The 19,129-nt window shown below is 35.7% G+C and overlaps 1 protein-coding gene across 1 annotated transcript in view; it reads right to left on the bottom strand.

Annotated features, from left to right (window-relative positions):
• TTC27 (tetratricopeptide repeat domain 27) overlaps window positions 1–19,129 on the bottom strand; it is a 141,621-nt gene that overhangs the window by 32,361 nt on the left and 90,131 nt on the right. Inside the window, exons 11-12 of the mRNA XM_075043125.1 lie at window positions 5,488–5,583; window positions 3,173–3,295 (exon numbers count right to left, since the gene is read on the bottom strand). Of these exons, the coding sequence (XP_074899226.1) occupies window positions 3,173–3,295; window positions 5,488–5,583 (219 nt within the window). The remainder of the gene's footprint in view (window positions 1–3,172; window positions 3,296–5,487; window positions 5,584–19,129) is intronic.

The raw sequence follows: 19,129 nt of genomic DNA, 5'->3' as shown, positions 1-19,129 counted from the left end.
CAGCATTTGGCTTCCCAACCCTAAACTTTCACTTGCTGTCCCATCCACTTGTTCCCATGCTTTTATTTTCTTTGTTTCCTAAAAGACCCTATTAGCCTCACTCTTCACACATCTACCAGTTCTATTATTTGACAATTCAGTCCTTTCCTAGTTCAAAGTTTTTCCTAAAATGCTTTCATCTTTTCTGCTTGCATGTGAGTTGCTAGGCTACCAGAGAAGTAGCATGAAGAAGCAGAACAGATGAGCATGGAAAGAGGTAGTGAGGGAAAAGGAAAGCTCTTCAGTTTTCACTTCATCTTCCCTGTAAGTTCATGCACAACCTTGGGCAAGCCATTTACTCCTCTTTCTCAATTTTGTAGCTACATATAGGAGTGCTCACGTCTGTTATGATATGTAGTGGAAATCAAGTTCTTGAACGAGCTCATGCACTAATCAGTATAGTACTACTTGACTTTGCATCTGGGAAGCATTTCCTGAATTTAAAGGTGAGCTTCTGAGATCTTACCATAATTGTGTTTCCTCGCTCAAACATTTTGAGATATCTGTTTCATGTCATGACGAGAAAAATAACTCTGTAGAATGTGGATCACTGGGTATGTTGGTCTAAAATCAGACCATGCTGTTTACTCTGAGGAGGTGACGAAACAGGGATAGGACTGAAAACAGTGTTGTAAGACAGAATACCAGGCTGATGCTAAAAGGTAGATCCCATGAATTTCTCAAAGGTCAGCAGCTACCATGCTCTAGAGCTCCTGCAAGGGAGAAAGACCTCACTTCTGTTGGAAGAACTGAAAATTCACATCTCCGGTTCATCCCTTCTTTTTTCTTTAGCAGGGAAATAGAACCATTTTTAGTGTATTATCTAATTCCAGTGAGGTTGAAGAGACCTCTTACACCTTAACCAAATAAAGTTGTCTGACATAAATAATATTCCCAAGATCTCTGGGTCCCCCTCACAGTTAAAAGAAGGGAGAGGGACACTTTTCAACACCAGTTCTCACTACACACATTGAGATTAGTGTCTCTTTGGCAACAAGTCTGTTAAAGAAATACCATGAGTAAAAGACTGGAATGAGAAAGCCACAGCAACTATCAACATAATGTGCATTCACATTTTATAATACTTTTAGTGACATCTTACTTTGCAAAATTTGTGCTGCTACATGGATCTGTTATACTTGAGTGAATTACGTATTTCCCAAGTACATAATGTGGAGCTTTGCATAGACTTATCTACACGCTCTGTTTCTTTGTCAGTGCATAATTCAAAAGTAGGAGGAAGAAACATATTACTTTGATGAAGTACTCATCAAACGCATTGATATTGCTGATCTCTGGCTGTTTTATTAGATTTTTCAGTATTTAAATTCAGGTTTCCTATATAAAAGCATTTGTGAGTGAAAAACATGCTGAAGTTTAATGGAGTTTGTTCTTTTGGGCACATATATGCTAAACTTTAATGACATGAACGTCCACTGAACGACCTATTGCTCTAGTAGATTCTTGTGCATTTCTAAAAGATTAACTACCATGTTTAAAAACGTAAAAACATTTTTGATAAATACAAATAATTCACACTCTGAAAGCTTTCTGACAAGGAGGACAAATAGTCACTCCCCTTGGTATACAGCTAAATGTTGCTAATTTTCTGGCTTTTTTGGTCTGAAGCTAGCTTTCTTTTCTGGCACTACTGTTACTTAGTACTTACATAGCATTTTCTGTTTTTCAAAGCACAGCACAAACCCTCATTCTGAAAGCATTTCTAAGCAGTTTCCTGTGTCAGATATCCTGTCCTATTCTCCGAGTGCCATTTTCATAACTCCCTAAGGGCAGTTTGTGAATGTAACTAGGACAGAATGCATTTCCGGGAAATGGAAAATATTGACCTCTATTCCTCCACTGTACTGAAAAGATTGGGATATTAACATACTATCCCCAAGACATGCATAATATGACACAGAGTTTGCCAGCAAAACATATCTACCAGTTTATAATGACCAAAATCTACACATTGGTGCATGATAATCAGAAAAAATATGTCAATATGAGAAATTCTGCATTTTTTCTATTAACTGAAGTTATAGCTCTCTATTCTGTAAGCTTAAATTAGTTTAAGAATAGTCTTTGTGCTTATGGCATCATAAAGGCACACATACATTCATATATTTAATGCTACCATATACCAAATAGAGGGAAAGAACAGGGAAGAAAAGAAAAAATATATTTTTGTCTGAAAGTGAGTATTTCTGAAAGCTATATAAATTCTGAAAACAATGCTTGATAGCATAAGGTCCTGTTACAGTCCTTCTGTGTGAGAGACTGCACCAGAAAGAGAACACAGCTAAAGTTACACACAAGTAGGCATTGCTTCCAGGTATCATTTTCTAAAATCTTCCTACCATTGCTCTAATAGTAACAGCAAAATCATCAACAAAGGAGGGCTGCTACAGGCTGCTACCAGCATTTTTAAACAATTCTGTCACAGATGCATAGAGTTAGGTGATGGCTTTAAATTGTCTTTGGAGTTGATAACATGCAGCTGCAGCAGTGTTAAAGAAATGACGGAGAAATTCAGGAAAACATAGACATAGACTTAACAAAATAAAGCCTTTTAACCTTATGCCACTTCTTGTCTCAAATGTTTGATTCTGTAATTTGAATATGCTAACATTAGGTAATTAAATACATTAAGCACTGATGTTGTTCTATTTAAAGCATTTTTAAAAACTACAGTTAATAGTTTGAAATCAAGCGGGAAAGAAAACTAATATCCCCTCCAGACAAAGCTCCAAGACCCCATCATGAATGACTGCTACATCCTTCTTGAAATGCCCACATTACACCTTACTGTGCATCCATAGTTGTTAACTTAATTTTCCTCAAATATTTTCATGAATCACTATCACGATCTTCTTAAGTTATTGCTTCTTAAGTTATTTCTTATTTATGAACTTCTATTTCATGTGGTCATTACCCCAAATCTTTTTTTTTTGCATTCACAGGTTATGACACTCATATGTCACGTGTCCATTTTTCCTGAACAGACATTCCTCATGATACCCCTGCAGAATGAGTGTCATCAGTAAATTGACAGCTCAAGCCAGACAGTCCTTCATACTTCTTCAGATCCTATTTCAAAACAGGATCTCAGCATAAAAAACATTTTTCTTACCTTTCCATGCTGTCCTGCTCTTTCGTAGCAGATTACTGTATCTTCCCACATTTCCAGCTCCTCAAATATCTGTAAGGCAGAGCTGGTGCATCCGAGCTCAAAGAGTAAGGTTGCAAGCTGACGCTGGAAAGATAAGAAATTCCAGGTAAGTGAAAATAGGTAAGTAAATACTATTTACATTTTTAAAAGATGTTAGAGGCATTTCCAACATCAACAAGAAGCAGACAGAGAATATGGAATTACTGCCTTGAAACTTCAAGCTGGAGCCTCAAACAATGTATATCCCTCAAAAATCCCCAAACCATCACTAGAACAATAATTGTTTTGATTTGACTTTCGTTCATGTCAGTAGCTTAATTACTTTGAACTAGTTTATATTATAATGCAAAAATGGAAACAGACATGGCAAGCACGAATTGACAGAGCTGAACTTCCACCCCTTAAATGAGGCCCATGGCCCGTGTGGCCAGCAAGCAGTTGCACCAGGATGTTGGGAATGCTGAGAGTGAGAAACAGAGGCTGAATGAGGGCATTAAAGCCTCTTCTAGCAACACTCTGCCATAGTAATCTAAATCTGTGAAAAAACAGATTGAGAGAAAGGCTCTGACAGAATTTTGTTAGGTACTTGTGAGAAATCACTGTCCCAAACAGCCACTGACAAAGGGTGTTAGTTTTTAGTCAAATCAATATTGGATTTGAGTTCAGGTTCAACTGCCTAGTTGAGTGTTCCGTAAAGTTAAGTCAGTCTCTGTTATTTCAAACTCAGCTATTATTTTAGTGTACTTATGAAAATAAATGAGTAATGTTTTCAATTTAAAAACAAACAAGATATGTTTTTATGACTTTGATAAGTTGTCTTTAGTCTTTTGTTTATTTTTTAAGAGGACATTAAAATCACATATAGGTTTTCATCTTTGAAGAAAGGATAACTTATTTACTATGTGTGACACAAATACAATTTGGTTTGCAAAAACAAATGGGAGCATTCTGTATAAAAACCACTTAATTACGCTGTGGGATCCCATACAGTGAACCTCTGCAGTGTTTTTGGTGATCCTGAATGGATTCCCGGAAGTTCTCTATGTATGTCATGGACCTCTCTTTATAGGCTTGGGTTCGGTATCTGTTACCAATCTAAGGAGTTACCATAGGGTAATAGACTGGTAGACAAAAAATTAAGAACTGGCTATAGTTCTTTGAAAATAACTACGTAACAAAGTCTGAAAATCTGTAACAAGATAATTATTTGTTAGCTTGATATTAATAGCTTAGGAAGAAACCTACATTTGCCAGTGTCCGGAACTAAATCTCATTTATGTTTTACTAAATTTACACAAAGTCAAATTTGGTAAAATTTATATAGTCATGCCTCTTCATTACAATGACTAGAAGACTGCAGCCATCTTCCATTATAAATCCCTATTTTAGTATTTCTATTTTTGGCTTGGAAAATTGGCTTGGATTGAAAAGTGCCACTCTGACAATTGGAAATGAAAACCACATTGCTAGTTTTATTGCAAGTGCCTGCAGAAAGGTTGTGTGGAATAATTTGAGAATAGGAGAAGATATGATTGGTTGAAGCAACATGCATTGAGGTTAGAAATCAAAAAGGAATAAAATACTATTAAAAGTAAATGACATGAACACCTTTGGAGGTATGCGATACAAACAGTTTTCTTAAGTTTGTTAAATACAGCGTCATCAGATAATGACTCTAATGTGTAGATTTCTGTTCTAGAAAGAGTTTATTGTCAAGATAAACAGTGTAGTTTTGGAAAAAAAATATCCTGTCAGCACTAGTAAAAAGGGCCATGTCTCAAAAATAAAAAATTTTTCAGCTTGAGGAGTTCTTCAGTGTACTTTTGACTCCTAATTTGGCTGCTTTGACCATGATCTACTTCCTGAAAACAATCCAAAGTGAGTGATCATTAAAAGATGAGAGAGAGGCAAGTAACACTAGTGTAAGTAGAACAGTAATAAATAGTAAGACAGTGGCAAGATTATTTTTACAGGAGATATGTTGGAAGCTTGTAAGTTTTGGTCCATTTTTTATTGGAGGAAAAAGGAAACTAAAGAGGAATTGCGCTACAAGCAATTATTTCTGTGCATGACAGAACAAGAAATCTGAAAGCGAAACACTGTAGAACTTGATTTATTTCCAGAAAATCCTGGTGTGTTGTTAGGTTACGTCCTTATTTCTACAGTGTTTCAACTCAAGATCATATCACACTCTCTTGACTTTGGAGTCATGCAGTATCAAAAATAATAAGAGCCACAGACTTTTAAGTAAAGCTTGAAATAGGATTGCTTCACACCTGTATGGCCCAACGGGGAGGCACCTGACAACAGTAGAAAATCTTCATGCGTTCAGATACAGATGCATTTGCATTTTCAAATTGGTCTGCAAGTGCCTGCAAATGCAAAGTATATTCTGATTTAGTATTTACTTAGACTTAAGTAAGTAAATTCAAAGCATTTCAGATTTTAGGCATTCTTGACATAATGGAGAAATTGTATTAAAGCTAACACTAAATGCCAGTAAGCTTACACCATAACATGCTACAAGTCTTTTTATTACCCCATGTAAGAATATGTAATAAACATTTATGTCAGCTAATAATAAATAAAAAGCTTTGAAGAGATTCAAATTTCAAAGTGCATGTAACAGGAATAAGAATCAACTTTACAATCCCAAACAAATACTTGCAGAGTAAAACTGTGACAAATATTAAAGTGACCTTGCCTAATGCATTTTCCCTAAGATAGTCTTGATGTGCTTTAGGCATGAAATTTCTTATTAAAAAGAGAGAAAGACAAACATATTATAGTGGACGATGCTTTTGGAAACACAGTTCTAATACAGAATAAATTATTGTGATGTGGAGTACAATTCAGCTCAGGCTTTTTTTTTCTTTTGGTGGTGCTTTGGATTGTTGAAATATTTTATTCTGAAACCCTTTGAAAGAGAATGGTAACTTTTGCATAGCAAAAGTGCAGCAGCTTCAGCACTAACTTTTTCTCTGAAAATCCACTATGAAGTTATTTAAATCAAAATTCAATAGCAAGAAAAATAAAATATTAAAGGTAGCCATAGCCAGAAAATTATTTAGAAATTTTAAGATAAGGGAGAAACTCTCTTCAAATGCCAGTCATCACTAAATTAGCAAATATAAGGCCAGAGGTTTAATTAAGGGAATATTAAATTACTTGCCTTCACATGATTCATCTATCCAAGTCTCACATATAACTCAAAGATTTATAGGAGTTAGACAGGTTCTCAGCATTTTCTTAGCATGGAAAATTAATGCAAAGATTCCCAAACAAAAGGAAAAATTGGATAGGATCACTTCTTCTTCTCTCTTTCTAGATCCAACTGTTGGCTACCCAACCTATATCTATAGTGCAAATAAGAGTTGTGTAAAATTAAAATAATCAGTTATGTGATTTAAACTGCTAAGCATCTTCTAACTGCTACTGAAGTTAATCGGATTTACTAGGTGGCTTCATTCTTTTAATAAGAAAAAAATCACAACAGGCAGCAATAATAAGGCTTTAAATCCACGCTTAACCTCCTAATTTTAAATACTAATATTTGAAATACTGAATCTTATTCACATTCTCTCTCAGAAAATTATCTCCAGAGACCTATTCCTAGAGGTTATCAAGAAATCTGTCCTAAGAAAATGGATTTGTAGTAAGGAAAGGGACAGACTAACAAAAATCACAGTCCTTTACACAGTTCCAAGCAATCCAAAAGGAGTCAGATTACAGAGTTTACTTGACTACGAACTATATAACAAATCATATTGCACAGTTTTAGTTCTGCTGAAATATTCTAATGCTATGCAGAAGCACATTTTTCTACATTCTGTTGCAACAAAAATTAAACTGAAAAATTGTCCAATTCCTTGGGTAATCATTTTACAAGACCAGACAAAGTAGTAAACTACAGTTGGAAAATTTAAAAATAATAATTGCTCTAAGCCTGAGCAAAGCCAGAAAATCCTAAATGTGTTGCAAAATAATTTTTTGAGGAGAACAGGAGATGGAAGGCAGAAAATGTTTTCAGTCAATTGAAACATTTTGTTCTTATTTTAGCTTTTTTTAATTTATTATTATTTCTATTGTTCCAAAAGAAAAACTGGAATTCAAAGAAAAAATGTTTTTCAAAAGCAACATATTTTATTGGAAATTTTGTGGCCATACCTTTTCTACACTTCCTAAGCAGAAAAGCCTAATGCAAATGACATGTTGTAGGAGAATATGACTATTAGCCAGTAGAATTATCCCCCTTCCCAAAGCAAATACTGTACTCTGTTCAGAGTTCCAACAAAAACTGAAAATGTAGGTAGAACATATGAATATGACATATTCCCTAAAAAAGAGTAAATGCTAATGAACTTAAAAGTTATTAAACTCCATGGTTTATGCACTCTCTCATATGTTGAAAAAATAAGCTGATAGTTCTGCCTGCTAGTGAAGCATAGAAAATAAGTTACTCAAAAATTGCTGAATTCTATGTTTCTGAATTATGCTTGAAGAAATAAAATCTGGGTTGTATAGTGGCAAGAAAATGAGAATCCTAACCTTATTGTATAGCTAATCACAGAACAAAAAAACAGTAAAATGAACAAGAGAGCACTGCCAAGTAAGCATTCTTTTTCATTAATAATTTTCAACATAAATACTGTGGAAAAACCCTATGTAAATACAGAATATTTGCAACACAGTCAAAAGATTTGGTGTCTTAGTTTAATGCAAGCCTCAGATGCCTGCTTTGGAAGTTGCTAAATAGAACTACAGCAGAAACCAACTAAAATTCACAGCTCTAAATGATACACTAGTTCTTCCATATGCAACATTTAAAAACACTAAGCTTAACAGATCACCCCCCTACCATGTAACACACCCTTTCCCCAAGGCTTGAGCTGCCACAGCTAACAAGTTCTTAAGTGAAAAAACACAGTACAGAGAGATACATTAATCCAGTCTGGAAACAACAAAACATAGATAGTTTTGATGGAATTTTATATCATGAGCAAAGACTACATTATTGCCACATGAAAGCAGGAAAAGACAGCTCTAGAAACCACAATTCATTCTCCCCATCTCATACTCAAATCTCTGGTACGAGATTAAGAAGTACAACAGGTAGCCTGTGTTTTGAATAAGTACACCATGTTAATTTGAAATGATCACATTAGAGCTTTTATCACTTTACTAATCAACCTCAGTTTAATCACTTTACTAATCCAACTCAGCTAATAATTATCCATGACTTGAGCACAGGAAGCTTGTAAAGGATTTTTTCCACCTTGGATGTCATTTCCATACATTCATTCCCGTTGCACATCCTTGCTTTGCTTCTATGTTCAACATATGTGTAACATCACTGGTCCTGCTTTTGAGCCTGCCTAAATTTCAATCTCTTTAACCTCTCTGCTTACCGTCCTTTTCTTCTATGGCTGATGGAGTTAGAGCTTTTTCTTTTTAGCCAGACCCTCTCTCTACTTAATCTCTAGAAATGCTATTACACCCTTATGGTTTCTCATCAGAGATGTCATTTTCTTTATGACGTAATGCTATTTTATTTCTCAACCTACTTATAGTACCGCTTTTAGATTTGTTATTCATCCAACTGTTCTGAAGTCCTTCCCTCAAAGTTTTGTTCCTTTTGCTAAAATACAATCTTCAGGTAGCTTTTTGCATCTGAGGTAAATAAATGGCAGATCTTCACATCCTTTTTTCTATTCTTAACTTCTTCATTCCAGATGAAATAGATTACTTACTTTCTCAAAAAAATGCCCCTCACTATGTAAAACTGTAACTATGCGCAAACATTTTTTCCTTCCATTTCATCTGAAGGATCTCCTGATCCAAGCTTATTTAGGGAAAAAGTCCCCCCCAAACCAAACAAAAAAGCCCCAAACCCCTGCCTTTTGAAAAGAGCAAGATACTCATTACTTATAAAAAACTTACTGAAAACAGCATCACACTTTCCTTTGTGCAGCAACTAATTTAGTTCCATCTGGATCTCTCCCCTCAATAATACTGAAGATAGGCCTGTCCATATCCAAAACGTAACACTGCTGACCCCAGTAAAACATCTCCCTCAAAACAGTCTTGACCCATAGAGAGCATTTTATCCATGCTATTTCATCTCACTTCTTTCCAGGTTTTCCTATCAGTAGCACACAATGTCACTGCACCACTTCTCCCTTCACCTAACTTTTCCAACAAGAGCATTTCCAGTTTTAGTGTTCCAGTCACAACTGCTCCACCATATTTCTTTCATCTGCGCAAAAGCTTGTTTCACAGACTGCATCAATAATCATAGCTTATTATGTTTTCCTGTCTTCTCCCACTGCTAACCAGGCATCCAGCTGTTTCCCACTGACCACACCCTATTTAAAACACGAGTTTTTACTACTTTAGTAGCTGATTACTTGCTACGCGTTTATCTGTACCACCATCTCTACCCTTGTTAGCATCTTATCTTCCCTCATACCCTTTGATTTATCCTGGTACACTTATGTTCCTCTTTATTTATGATTTTGCAGGCAGGAAGATTAGACAAGCTTTTGCTAGTGTTCTCCTGCTTCTCAGTCTAGAGATCTTGTCAGTCTGCCAGAATCAGACCCCTGGGATTCCAGTGGTCACCGTCCACCCAAGAGTTCTTTCTACATGAATGTTTCCAACAGCCATAAACTTTAATGTTTCTCTAGCACCTAACCGCAACTAACATGTTGACTGTGGCATCATCTTGCCCTGCTTTTGCCCTCCTTCTCTAAGAACTCTAGGATGTCCCACTTCTTACAGGTTTTTACCATATTTAACGTGGGTTTAGCTTGATTTATGCCAAAGGAAACTGATATTGTCATACGCTCCACTTCCTCACTATCGCCATGGTCCAGCATGTACTACCCACCTGGTACCTTAACTCCAGGCATACAGAAGAGGATGAATGGAAAAGTACCTTTCAGTCTTTCTTAACACAGAAACTCCAAACACACATTTTCACAATATTCTTGTGATTCTCAGGTCTTTTTTCTTCAATTTCTCCCAAGTCTGAAGACTCCTCCTGTAAATCCCACACACCAGTCTGACCTCTCCACGCTATACCTACCTATTGCCACTTTCCTTGCCCTTCTTGTATTTCTGTCCATTACCTCTGTATGTTTTATAATCAGCAAGTTGATGACACAACTCTAGTGCTCTTGTATTCTAGCTGCTCCCTTAGCTCTGTGCTTCTTCCAGTAATTCTCCTGCCAGCTGTGTGCTCTGTGGGTAGGCTTATTTAGCAGAAGTCAACAAATCTTTAGCAAACTATGCAGCTTCCTTAAAGTTTTCCTCCTTCATATCATAAAACCACCAAGCTTCAGCATCTGCATCTATGACTGCTGGTTACAGCTTGTTCGTAAGATCTGCCGAATGATACGTGATGCAAATTAATTTTCATGTACTCAAAGATGATGAAAACACCACCATTTCTGTATCCATCTCTATATATTCCCCTGCTCTATCCCACTTCCAGTGCTACTCCCCAGCACCAACATCATCTTCTATCCTTTACAGGAAAAAATAAAGAAGATTAACCCTCCCACTCATCCATCTTCTGTGATTTTGGTCACCATCTACTCAGCTTTTCAGCCTCTTGCTTAGGCTACTCTTGACCCATGTTTAGGTTTAGAAGGTAAGTATGTACCAGCACGTACTATAAACAGGTAAGTTTCCCTTCAGATGCCAAAACTAATACAAATTTCCCCCTTTTTGCTCTGCTTGCTGAGCTTATGAAAATTACAGACTACATAGTGGTGAAACCTATTGTATTTGCTGAAAAAATACCATCCTAGCCCCCCATTTGACAATAGTATACTAGGAGTATGTCAAAATTTAAGTACATCCTCAAGAAAGAAAGGGAGAATGAAGGCCTTGCAAAAACCCACACAATGCTAAAACAAATTAGCATATTAATCTTAGATTAAAAATTAAATAGATAATGTAGGTTCTACAAATGGCCAGCCCTAGGCATCTGCCTTTACTTATACAACCTATGTATCTTTTCAAGTCCCAAAGTACAGACGTCAGTTTTGGGACTGCCTGGGTGGGTCTTGGTTTATGGGTCAGACACCGAAGCACCTGACGGCACAAAGACACAGCTGGAATTGTTCAGCTGCTTGGAAAAAAGGTGCTTGGAGACAAAGCAGGTAAGAAATAAAAATGCATCTGTAGGGAAAACAATCCTGCTATCTCATCTCATCTCATCATTACTATGGTTTCTAAGAATTTAGCAGGTGTATGCCCCAAACTGAACTGGGCTCGTTTATGTTATTTACTCAAGAACAAAGTAAAGGAAAGCTTTGTAAAAGTAACAGCAACTACATGTGTAATTCTGTGGTTGTACAATTACAAAGTTCTTGTTTTATTCATAAGCTTATTTACAAATTATGAATAAATAGGAAAATTTATCGTCGAAAAGCTCCTTTGATTCCTTACCACAGAACTCAGTCACAAAGACAAAGACTTTCTACGCTTAGTATTTATGAAACAAAAAGTTGGCATTTTTTAAAGCTTATGTATCAAGAAGCAGTTGTGGACACTGTAATATTTACAGACTTCTGTAAAACTTCCAGAGATTCATTGTTAAATTAATTCAAACTTTCATGCAACTTAAGAGCTAATTCTAAATGCTTTAAAATCTTTACTTTTGGGGGCAGTGGTTAAAATACTTGTCTAACAGAAAACCCACATAATTCTTGAAGCTTCGAAACTTTAAATGGTTTTATTATTTTTTAAACCGTCCTCTGCCAAATTACATTTTCTAACAATAAAGCCTGAAAAATGCTGCACAAGAAAAAACTATAGTCCAAGTTAATTTGGGATGTATTATGACAGTAACTGTCACAGCCTTGTTCCACAGTAGTGTATTCAGTAATATATAAATACAGAATTACTAATAAAAGCTGCATTCCTCCGGAAGAAAACGTATTATATAATCAGTGTCTAAAATTCAGAAACTGTATACACATTAGAAAGCAAGTGACAAATACAGATAATTAAATATACAGAATAATTAGGGTTTTCTGAATTTTCTTTCCTGTGAACTAGATCAGATATTCCGAACTTTTCTAACATACTACAATTATTTTAGTACCTTGTGGATATGTAGTTAGATCTTGAGTTACACTCTTTTGGTAAACTTACTTAAAAAAAAACCCCAAAGAATTATATTTACAATCCAAACAACAACCTTGTTTCAACAGCTCTTTGTCAACCCAAGAGCTTCTGTAACCAAGACCACTGGGAAAAAACTGAGACATACCCAGACTTTTAAAATCCAATAGTCAAAATACTTAACTTTCCAGTGAAGCAATGCCAGAAACTATGAAGCAATATAAACAGTTTTCATATAACAATGCAGTAAAGTTTTGCTTAATGGGAGAGACTAATTTCTGGTTGATAAATATGGATATAATGTGGAAAAAATGAAAACAGTTGAGATTAGTCTAAACTTCACGAGGGAGATTATGACCAAACAGCAATTACTTTATTGATTGCCATTTTTATCACTAGATAAAAGGACACAAAACCAGTACATTTGGACTTATTACATTCAACCATTATTCAGAACAGCATTTTGATATTTAAGACAGGACTTTGCTTGGAAACTAAAATGACTTAAAGGAAATAATGAGCTATCCTTTTAAAAAGCTCATAGATGATATATTTCTGTTAAATGATTAATATCTCCCAACGGTCAAGGACTAAAGCATCCAAACACAAAACAAAAGCTATTAAACAAGGATGTATTTCAACACCAAGAAAGAACCCACCTCCGCTCCCATTTATCTAATTTTCAAAGGGGAATTATGACATTAAATACTTGAGGAAAATTTATTAAAGCGATTGTGATTATAAATTATGATTTGTGATTCATGGAAACTCAAAAAGACCATTTCTTACATTGTGCAAAGATGTCAAGATGAAGAGTACTACTTACTGGAGATTTTACATTATTCATATTCTCAGGAGGATGAAAATGTTCTGTGAGAACTCTGCAGAAGTTCAATGCTTAAAAGGTCAAAAATCTTACCCTCTTTTTACCCCTCATTCAAATATAAGTCTTGGTTTCATTAAAATCTTGTAACCCTGAAGACTTCAATTTTTGCTTACTTTATAAGCTCACCCTTTCAGTCATTCTTCCAATGAAATTATTGCTTGATAGGATTGACCTCAAATGGTGTGTATATTTAAACCAACTAGAGGACTGTGTATCACACTGCTCCCTAGGAACTAACAGCTGGTTTAAAATTTGTTAAAGCTAACTTTAAAATGTTGTATAGCACTGACTACCTACTTTATATTGCAAATGAATGATTACAGGGCACCTGGAACACAGGAGCTGCAAAGATGTCAGGATGTTTCACAGAGAGAAACTACTAATTAAGGCATTGCAACTCTAGAACTACAAAAACAAGCAGCGCTTGAAATGAAATTAACTGTACCATTCAAGGAGAAGATTTCAGGCTGCAAGTTTTCAAAGGTAAGTCTGTCTGCATTGAGAGCAGCATTTTAACTACTTTGCCCAAAGTTTTGGTAAAAACTTCTTGATTGTACGTAATCACTACACTGAAAGAAATCACAACGTTCAGTGTCTGAGGTTATTTGCTTGATTAAAAAGTCACAAGAAAATGGACCCGGTTTCTAGCAGCTTTACACACAAAATGAAAAAGGTTGATTTCCTTTAATTGCAAAGAAAACAAAAATTTTCTATGCATATTCTTTCAAATTAGCATAATCCCTTTTTAAACAGCAGACTAATTCCCCAACTACTACTATGCTTTTTTTTTTTTCCCCTCTCACCCTAGATTGGACACAGAATTCTCCTCGATTTGTGAAGAAAAGAGGCCTTCCTGTACTGGATTCAGCACTAGCCACCCCACAGTATTTTTCTATTCACTTATTTTGATGGATTCTTCAGTTAAGATGCTCCATTTCTCAAAAGCATAAGTACTCACAGTATGGAGCATGCATTGTTTGTTTTACGGCTTCTCTTCTGCTATCTCCTATACCCTTCTCCCCCTAAACAGCTAAAGAAATTCGGCATCAGCTATCCCTCAGCAAATACTTTAAAGTTTTTGGGCTGAGAAGAATGCCAGTAGAGGCTTTTTCAGGACAGCCATCTCTGTGGCATTTGCACACATGTTTAATTTCATTGTCAGCACCCGACATCAACCTGAGAATAACGCGGTACTCTCTCCAAGATAGATTATGCCCAGAAAATTTTCTACAATGTTTCAGGTTTGATGCATTTAAGGTTGTTATTCCCTTTAAAATCATAAGCAAACGAACTTTTTTTAAAACAAAGGTTGTGTCCATTTTTCGGCAAAGGAGGAACTTGCTTGTAACCTTTAATAAAGATCTGACTGATCTCATGCCAGAAACCATCTATTCTGGTGTATGTTCGTCCCTGCCCTTGTCAGGCATTACAATAAAGTGTTATATAAAATAAATTACATCAAACATTTGTGTTTTGTAATATATAACAGGTATATTCTTCGAGAGATGTTATTCTTCCTCAGAAAAGCCACAAACAGAAGGGGACAGTCAAGCTGAACCCTTTAGTTTAATAACTTTTATATGCAGTATTTCATTGTTAGTTTAGGTATGATACTCAAACACACATGCCTCTTTATGACCCATTTAATCTATTCTGTATTCCAACTGGAACACCCTGCTCAAGAAGAATAATTTATCAAAAACATCCTATACTTTTTATATTGCTGGCAGACTTGAGTTTACCTACCATTTATCACACATTTGCATTTTGCTTATGGCAATTTGTACAATAGTATATATATACATGCAATTAAAAAAATGACAAATTCTCTGTAAGTAGTAGAAAAAGCCTCATTCAAGCTTTACCACAAAACATATTATAAGTAAACATACTAAATATTCAAAATAAACATTTATATATGGCAAAAAAATTAATTAGAGCTTAGGAATTAGATGGTAATTTCTGAAAAATGTAAACAACAAATACTGAAAACAAAACAAAGAATTTCAAAGGAAAAGTTCTTAAGACCATGTTATTAACTGCAAGCATGTAAACATTTTAAGCTTCCTCCTATCTAGGGTAGAGACTGGATGGTATTCTGTTACACAAATAGAAATCTCAAGGAAAAAATCAAGACAAAATGCCATGTATTCAGGTAACTCGCTGCAGTTTTTTACTGGCAGTCATACCAAGCATAATTCTTTCATGTTACTTAGATGTCCTTAGATGCCTGTAAGGAGGAAAAAAATATTGTCTAGTCTTATCTAGATACCTGTAACCTGAAACCATTCATTGGTTCAGCAGAGATATTCAGCTGCTCTAATCACTAACAGCTCTTTTTGCAGTATTAGAAATAGCCAACTTTTTTTTTTTTTTACACCAGCAAAGTGCTCTTTTGCTGAAATCTGGTTTTCAACAATTCTTATTCAGTTGCAAATCTCAAGAACATCTTTAGTTATTTGGTGAAGAGGACAGGAGTATGAAGAGAAAATACAGACAAGTTCAGTCTCTTTTGTCCTGAATTTGATCAGAATGTCTCAGATAACATCTTGGGACACCCACTGTTTTCCCTTCTTACAAAAAACAAACAAACAAACAAAAACCCCAAACCTTTTCCTACTAATAACTTCCCTATACAATGAAACCTTGACTAATACCCGGTAGTTTCTGTTGAAATATTACTTGGCAGGAAACACACATTCTTCCAGTAGCTGAGCCTGACCCAGCAACCATAGAGTATATGATGGTAAGTACATTAGAAATATGACACACAGGCAAAGTGTTTAAAATCTAGCTATCCCAAAGAAAGGCAATCACATATAAAGAAGTCTGTTTTCAATATATGTATTTTCTTGAAAGACATCCAATCCAGTTCTTCACATGTTCCTGGAAAGCTCTCTATACATCAGGGAAAAACAAACACCCCCCCTATCATTCTCTATTAATGATTGATCTACTCACCAAAGAGGAAAATAAGCATCTTCAGCAGCAACTGGCTTCAAATCAGTTTGATTTCCAGTAAAAATGAAAACACTCTAAATGCATTAAATATTCCATGCCTGATTGTATGACATATTCAAACAGAAGAACCTCAAGCTCCCCTGAAGACTCAGTTCTTTATCAGAAAAGGAGGAATCCACAAAAAAATAACTCTTTCCACAATCATATACCACTATTGGGCACAGCCTGTCCGATACACAACCAATTAAGAAACCAAACCAAAATAAAATTTTCATTCAGCTGGACAGAGTTTGATGGTCTGTGCTGGTCACTCGCACCAAACAGGTTGAGGGACAGATCTTGTGCTACTTCACAGAAGAGCAACTACAACTAAACATGGACTCAGGACACTAACAGTCCTGTCTAACAAAACCATGGGCTGTAGAAACAAAATGACAGTCAGTATAAAATGTACACGCTTTAATCCATTAATAGCCTTCAATTACTTAATGGAGGACAATCAGCTGCAAGTTCTAATGGTACCAGTCTTGCACAGCAGGAAATTTTCTTGCAAATCTTCAGGAGGAGGTAGCACACTGCTGCCAGAGGAACAGATGAACTTTGCTTTCAGCTGCCCCCTTTTACTTGAGATACTCTAACCTGGGCCAGAGGAAGAGGACTGAAGGACAAATTAACTCCTCCACCAGCAGCTGCCACTGCCTACTTCCTGCTACCATTTTTTCCAGGGGAGAGAAAAATGTGAGCCCAGGAGTCTGCAGGGCCTCTGGCCATTCATCCAACCCTCAGTCTTCACCTTTAATGGAGAACCAGAGGGGAGAAGGTAGATTTCAGACCAGAAGAACTGTCCTGGCAAGGTGCAGCTTGAGACCTCCTGAAATACTTTAAGATTGCACTATAATTTGGCATTTTATAACTTTTAAGTGTCTGAACTTGCAACATTAATAATGACCTTTGTTTGCATGCATTTTACACAGGGGAAAATGGAATAAAGCAGGAGATGAAGCGTTCTGTGGCAGAATAATTTACTGCATGTTTCTATTTCTAGGCAACTTCAATGTTTGCACAGATCTGCATCTGGAAAAATGGGCAGGTATAGTACATCAATGTGTATAATAGCTACAAACAATAATATTTATGCCGTTTAAAATCTAGTTCAGGCACGGTAGGTTTTTATAAGCATCATGACATCTCCACATCTGTCAAAATGCCCCAAGTCTTATCACAAAACCACAGTGCTATAATTTACAATATTGAGACAGCCAACAATACCATGAAGAAACTGGGTAACTGCAAAAGCAAATGGAAACATTGAAAAGAGCCAATATCATATCATCACAGAACTCTCCATACACTGATCCAAATGATTATTTGAATCAATGGTCCTTAAATCAGTTTGGAAAGTTCAGAAGCCAAATATATTCCTCAATTCATAACTATAACTGGAACAGGAACTAGATGAGTTGAGTTAGGCCAGCAAACAGTTCTCTGGTTAGAAGCTACATCCAGCACACACTATTGCAAAGTTTGCCTCTAGTACAATAGTTTCCAATCAACTGATTCTTTACATACTAGATTCCCCAAATTTCCTTACCTCTGAACATTTAGAAACCACGTACAGTTACCATATTAAATAACTTTTTTAATAACCCAACCCTCCCTGTAACTTACTGGAGAGCTAGGCCCTTGGCACGATGGAAAATCTTACAGTAGAAACATCTATGAGAAAATGCAGTTCTCACTCCCTACTACAGCATCACAGTTACAAATTAATGTCAAAGCATGAACATTTTCAATTTTTGAATTATTTTTAGTTTTTGTAAATTATACAATTACTTAACCTAAAAAAAGAAAAATAACATTTTCCCTCACTAATTACACAATAGTCCATTGTTTTCTATTTTATCTTTTCCACAAGCATTATTTTTCTTCACTATTTCTAAATTTATCTCACAAAGATATGTCACCAGTTTAATGACGTTTTTTACAAATCCCTTCACCCCACTTTCTGTGAATCCATACTCCCTAGGTCAATGATTACAAATCTCCACATCTTATACTTCATCAGTTTTGTTGCAGAAACTGATCTGCTGAAATCTTACCCTTAACTGGTGTTCAAGAAACAAATTGCCTAAAGCATTCTCCTTGATTATCCCTGGTATTGACCTACATCATAAAAGTAAAATGCTTCCAACGTAATGTTCTCAGACTCTACCCTGATTTGGCTGTATGACCACTTTCTTGCCCCTACTTGAAAATTTGAGAGTAATTCTTTTCAGCTTTTATCAGATTTCCCACTGAAAATCTCCTTTGACAATAAATGTATTGGCTTCTCTTAAAATCACAGCTTGTATGCTGACCTGCAGAAGTAAAATATTTTTTTGTATCAGGAGAAAAGAAAAGCCTTACTGACAGACTGTTTATTCTTTCTTTATTGAGTGAGTATATAAGAACAAAAGCAAGGACCACCAATTATTAGGATTTACTAAGTTGGCTTTGACTTATTACCTATTCCAACTTTTGCAGGTTTTAGAGCACCACTATTTCCATATTCTTTCACTTTCACTAAAACCAGTCTCTAGTCTCTCATTTCCTGCAATGGTTAAAGCAGCACTAAAATACCTTTTGATGGAAGAATTTTTCAGAACAATGCTGGATCACTTTCAAAATATTAAAAAAACCACAGACACAAACACTTCTATCAATAACATTTGTCTCACTGTTATTGTACTATTTCCCAGCAATTGTTTTTGTACATCTTAGCTTAATTTCAGTAAATAAGAAGGCCCTATCTACTACATGCATGACTGTCAGTCTTTCAAGACTATTCATCCTCTGTGTTTTGAGGGACAGTTCACCATGGCCCTGGAACTTCTTGAACTACAATAACCTATGCGCCTAGTGCCTTCTTGTCATGCCAAAAAACTCATTTGGCAGGC

Source organism: Buteo buteo, chromosome 12, assembly GCF_964188355.1.
Source record: "Buteo buteo chromosome 12, bButBut1.hap1.1, whole genome shotgun sequence".
Classification (NCBI taxonomy): Eukaryota; Metazoa; Chordata; class Aves; order Accipitriformes; family Accipitridae; genus Buteo; species Buteo buteo.
The sequence above is the reverse complement of the archived record's forward strand: the minus strand, read 5'-3'. Positions and strand labels throughout refer to the sequence as shown.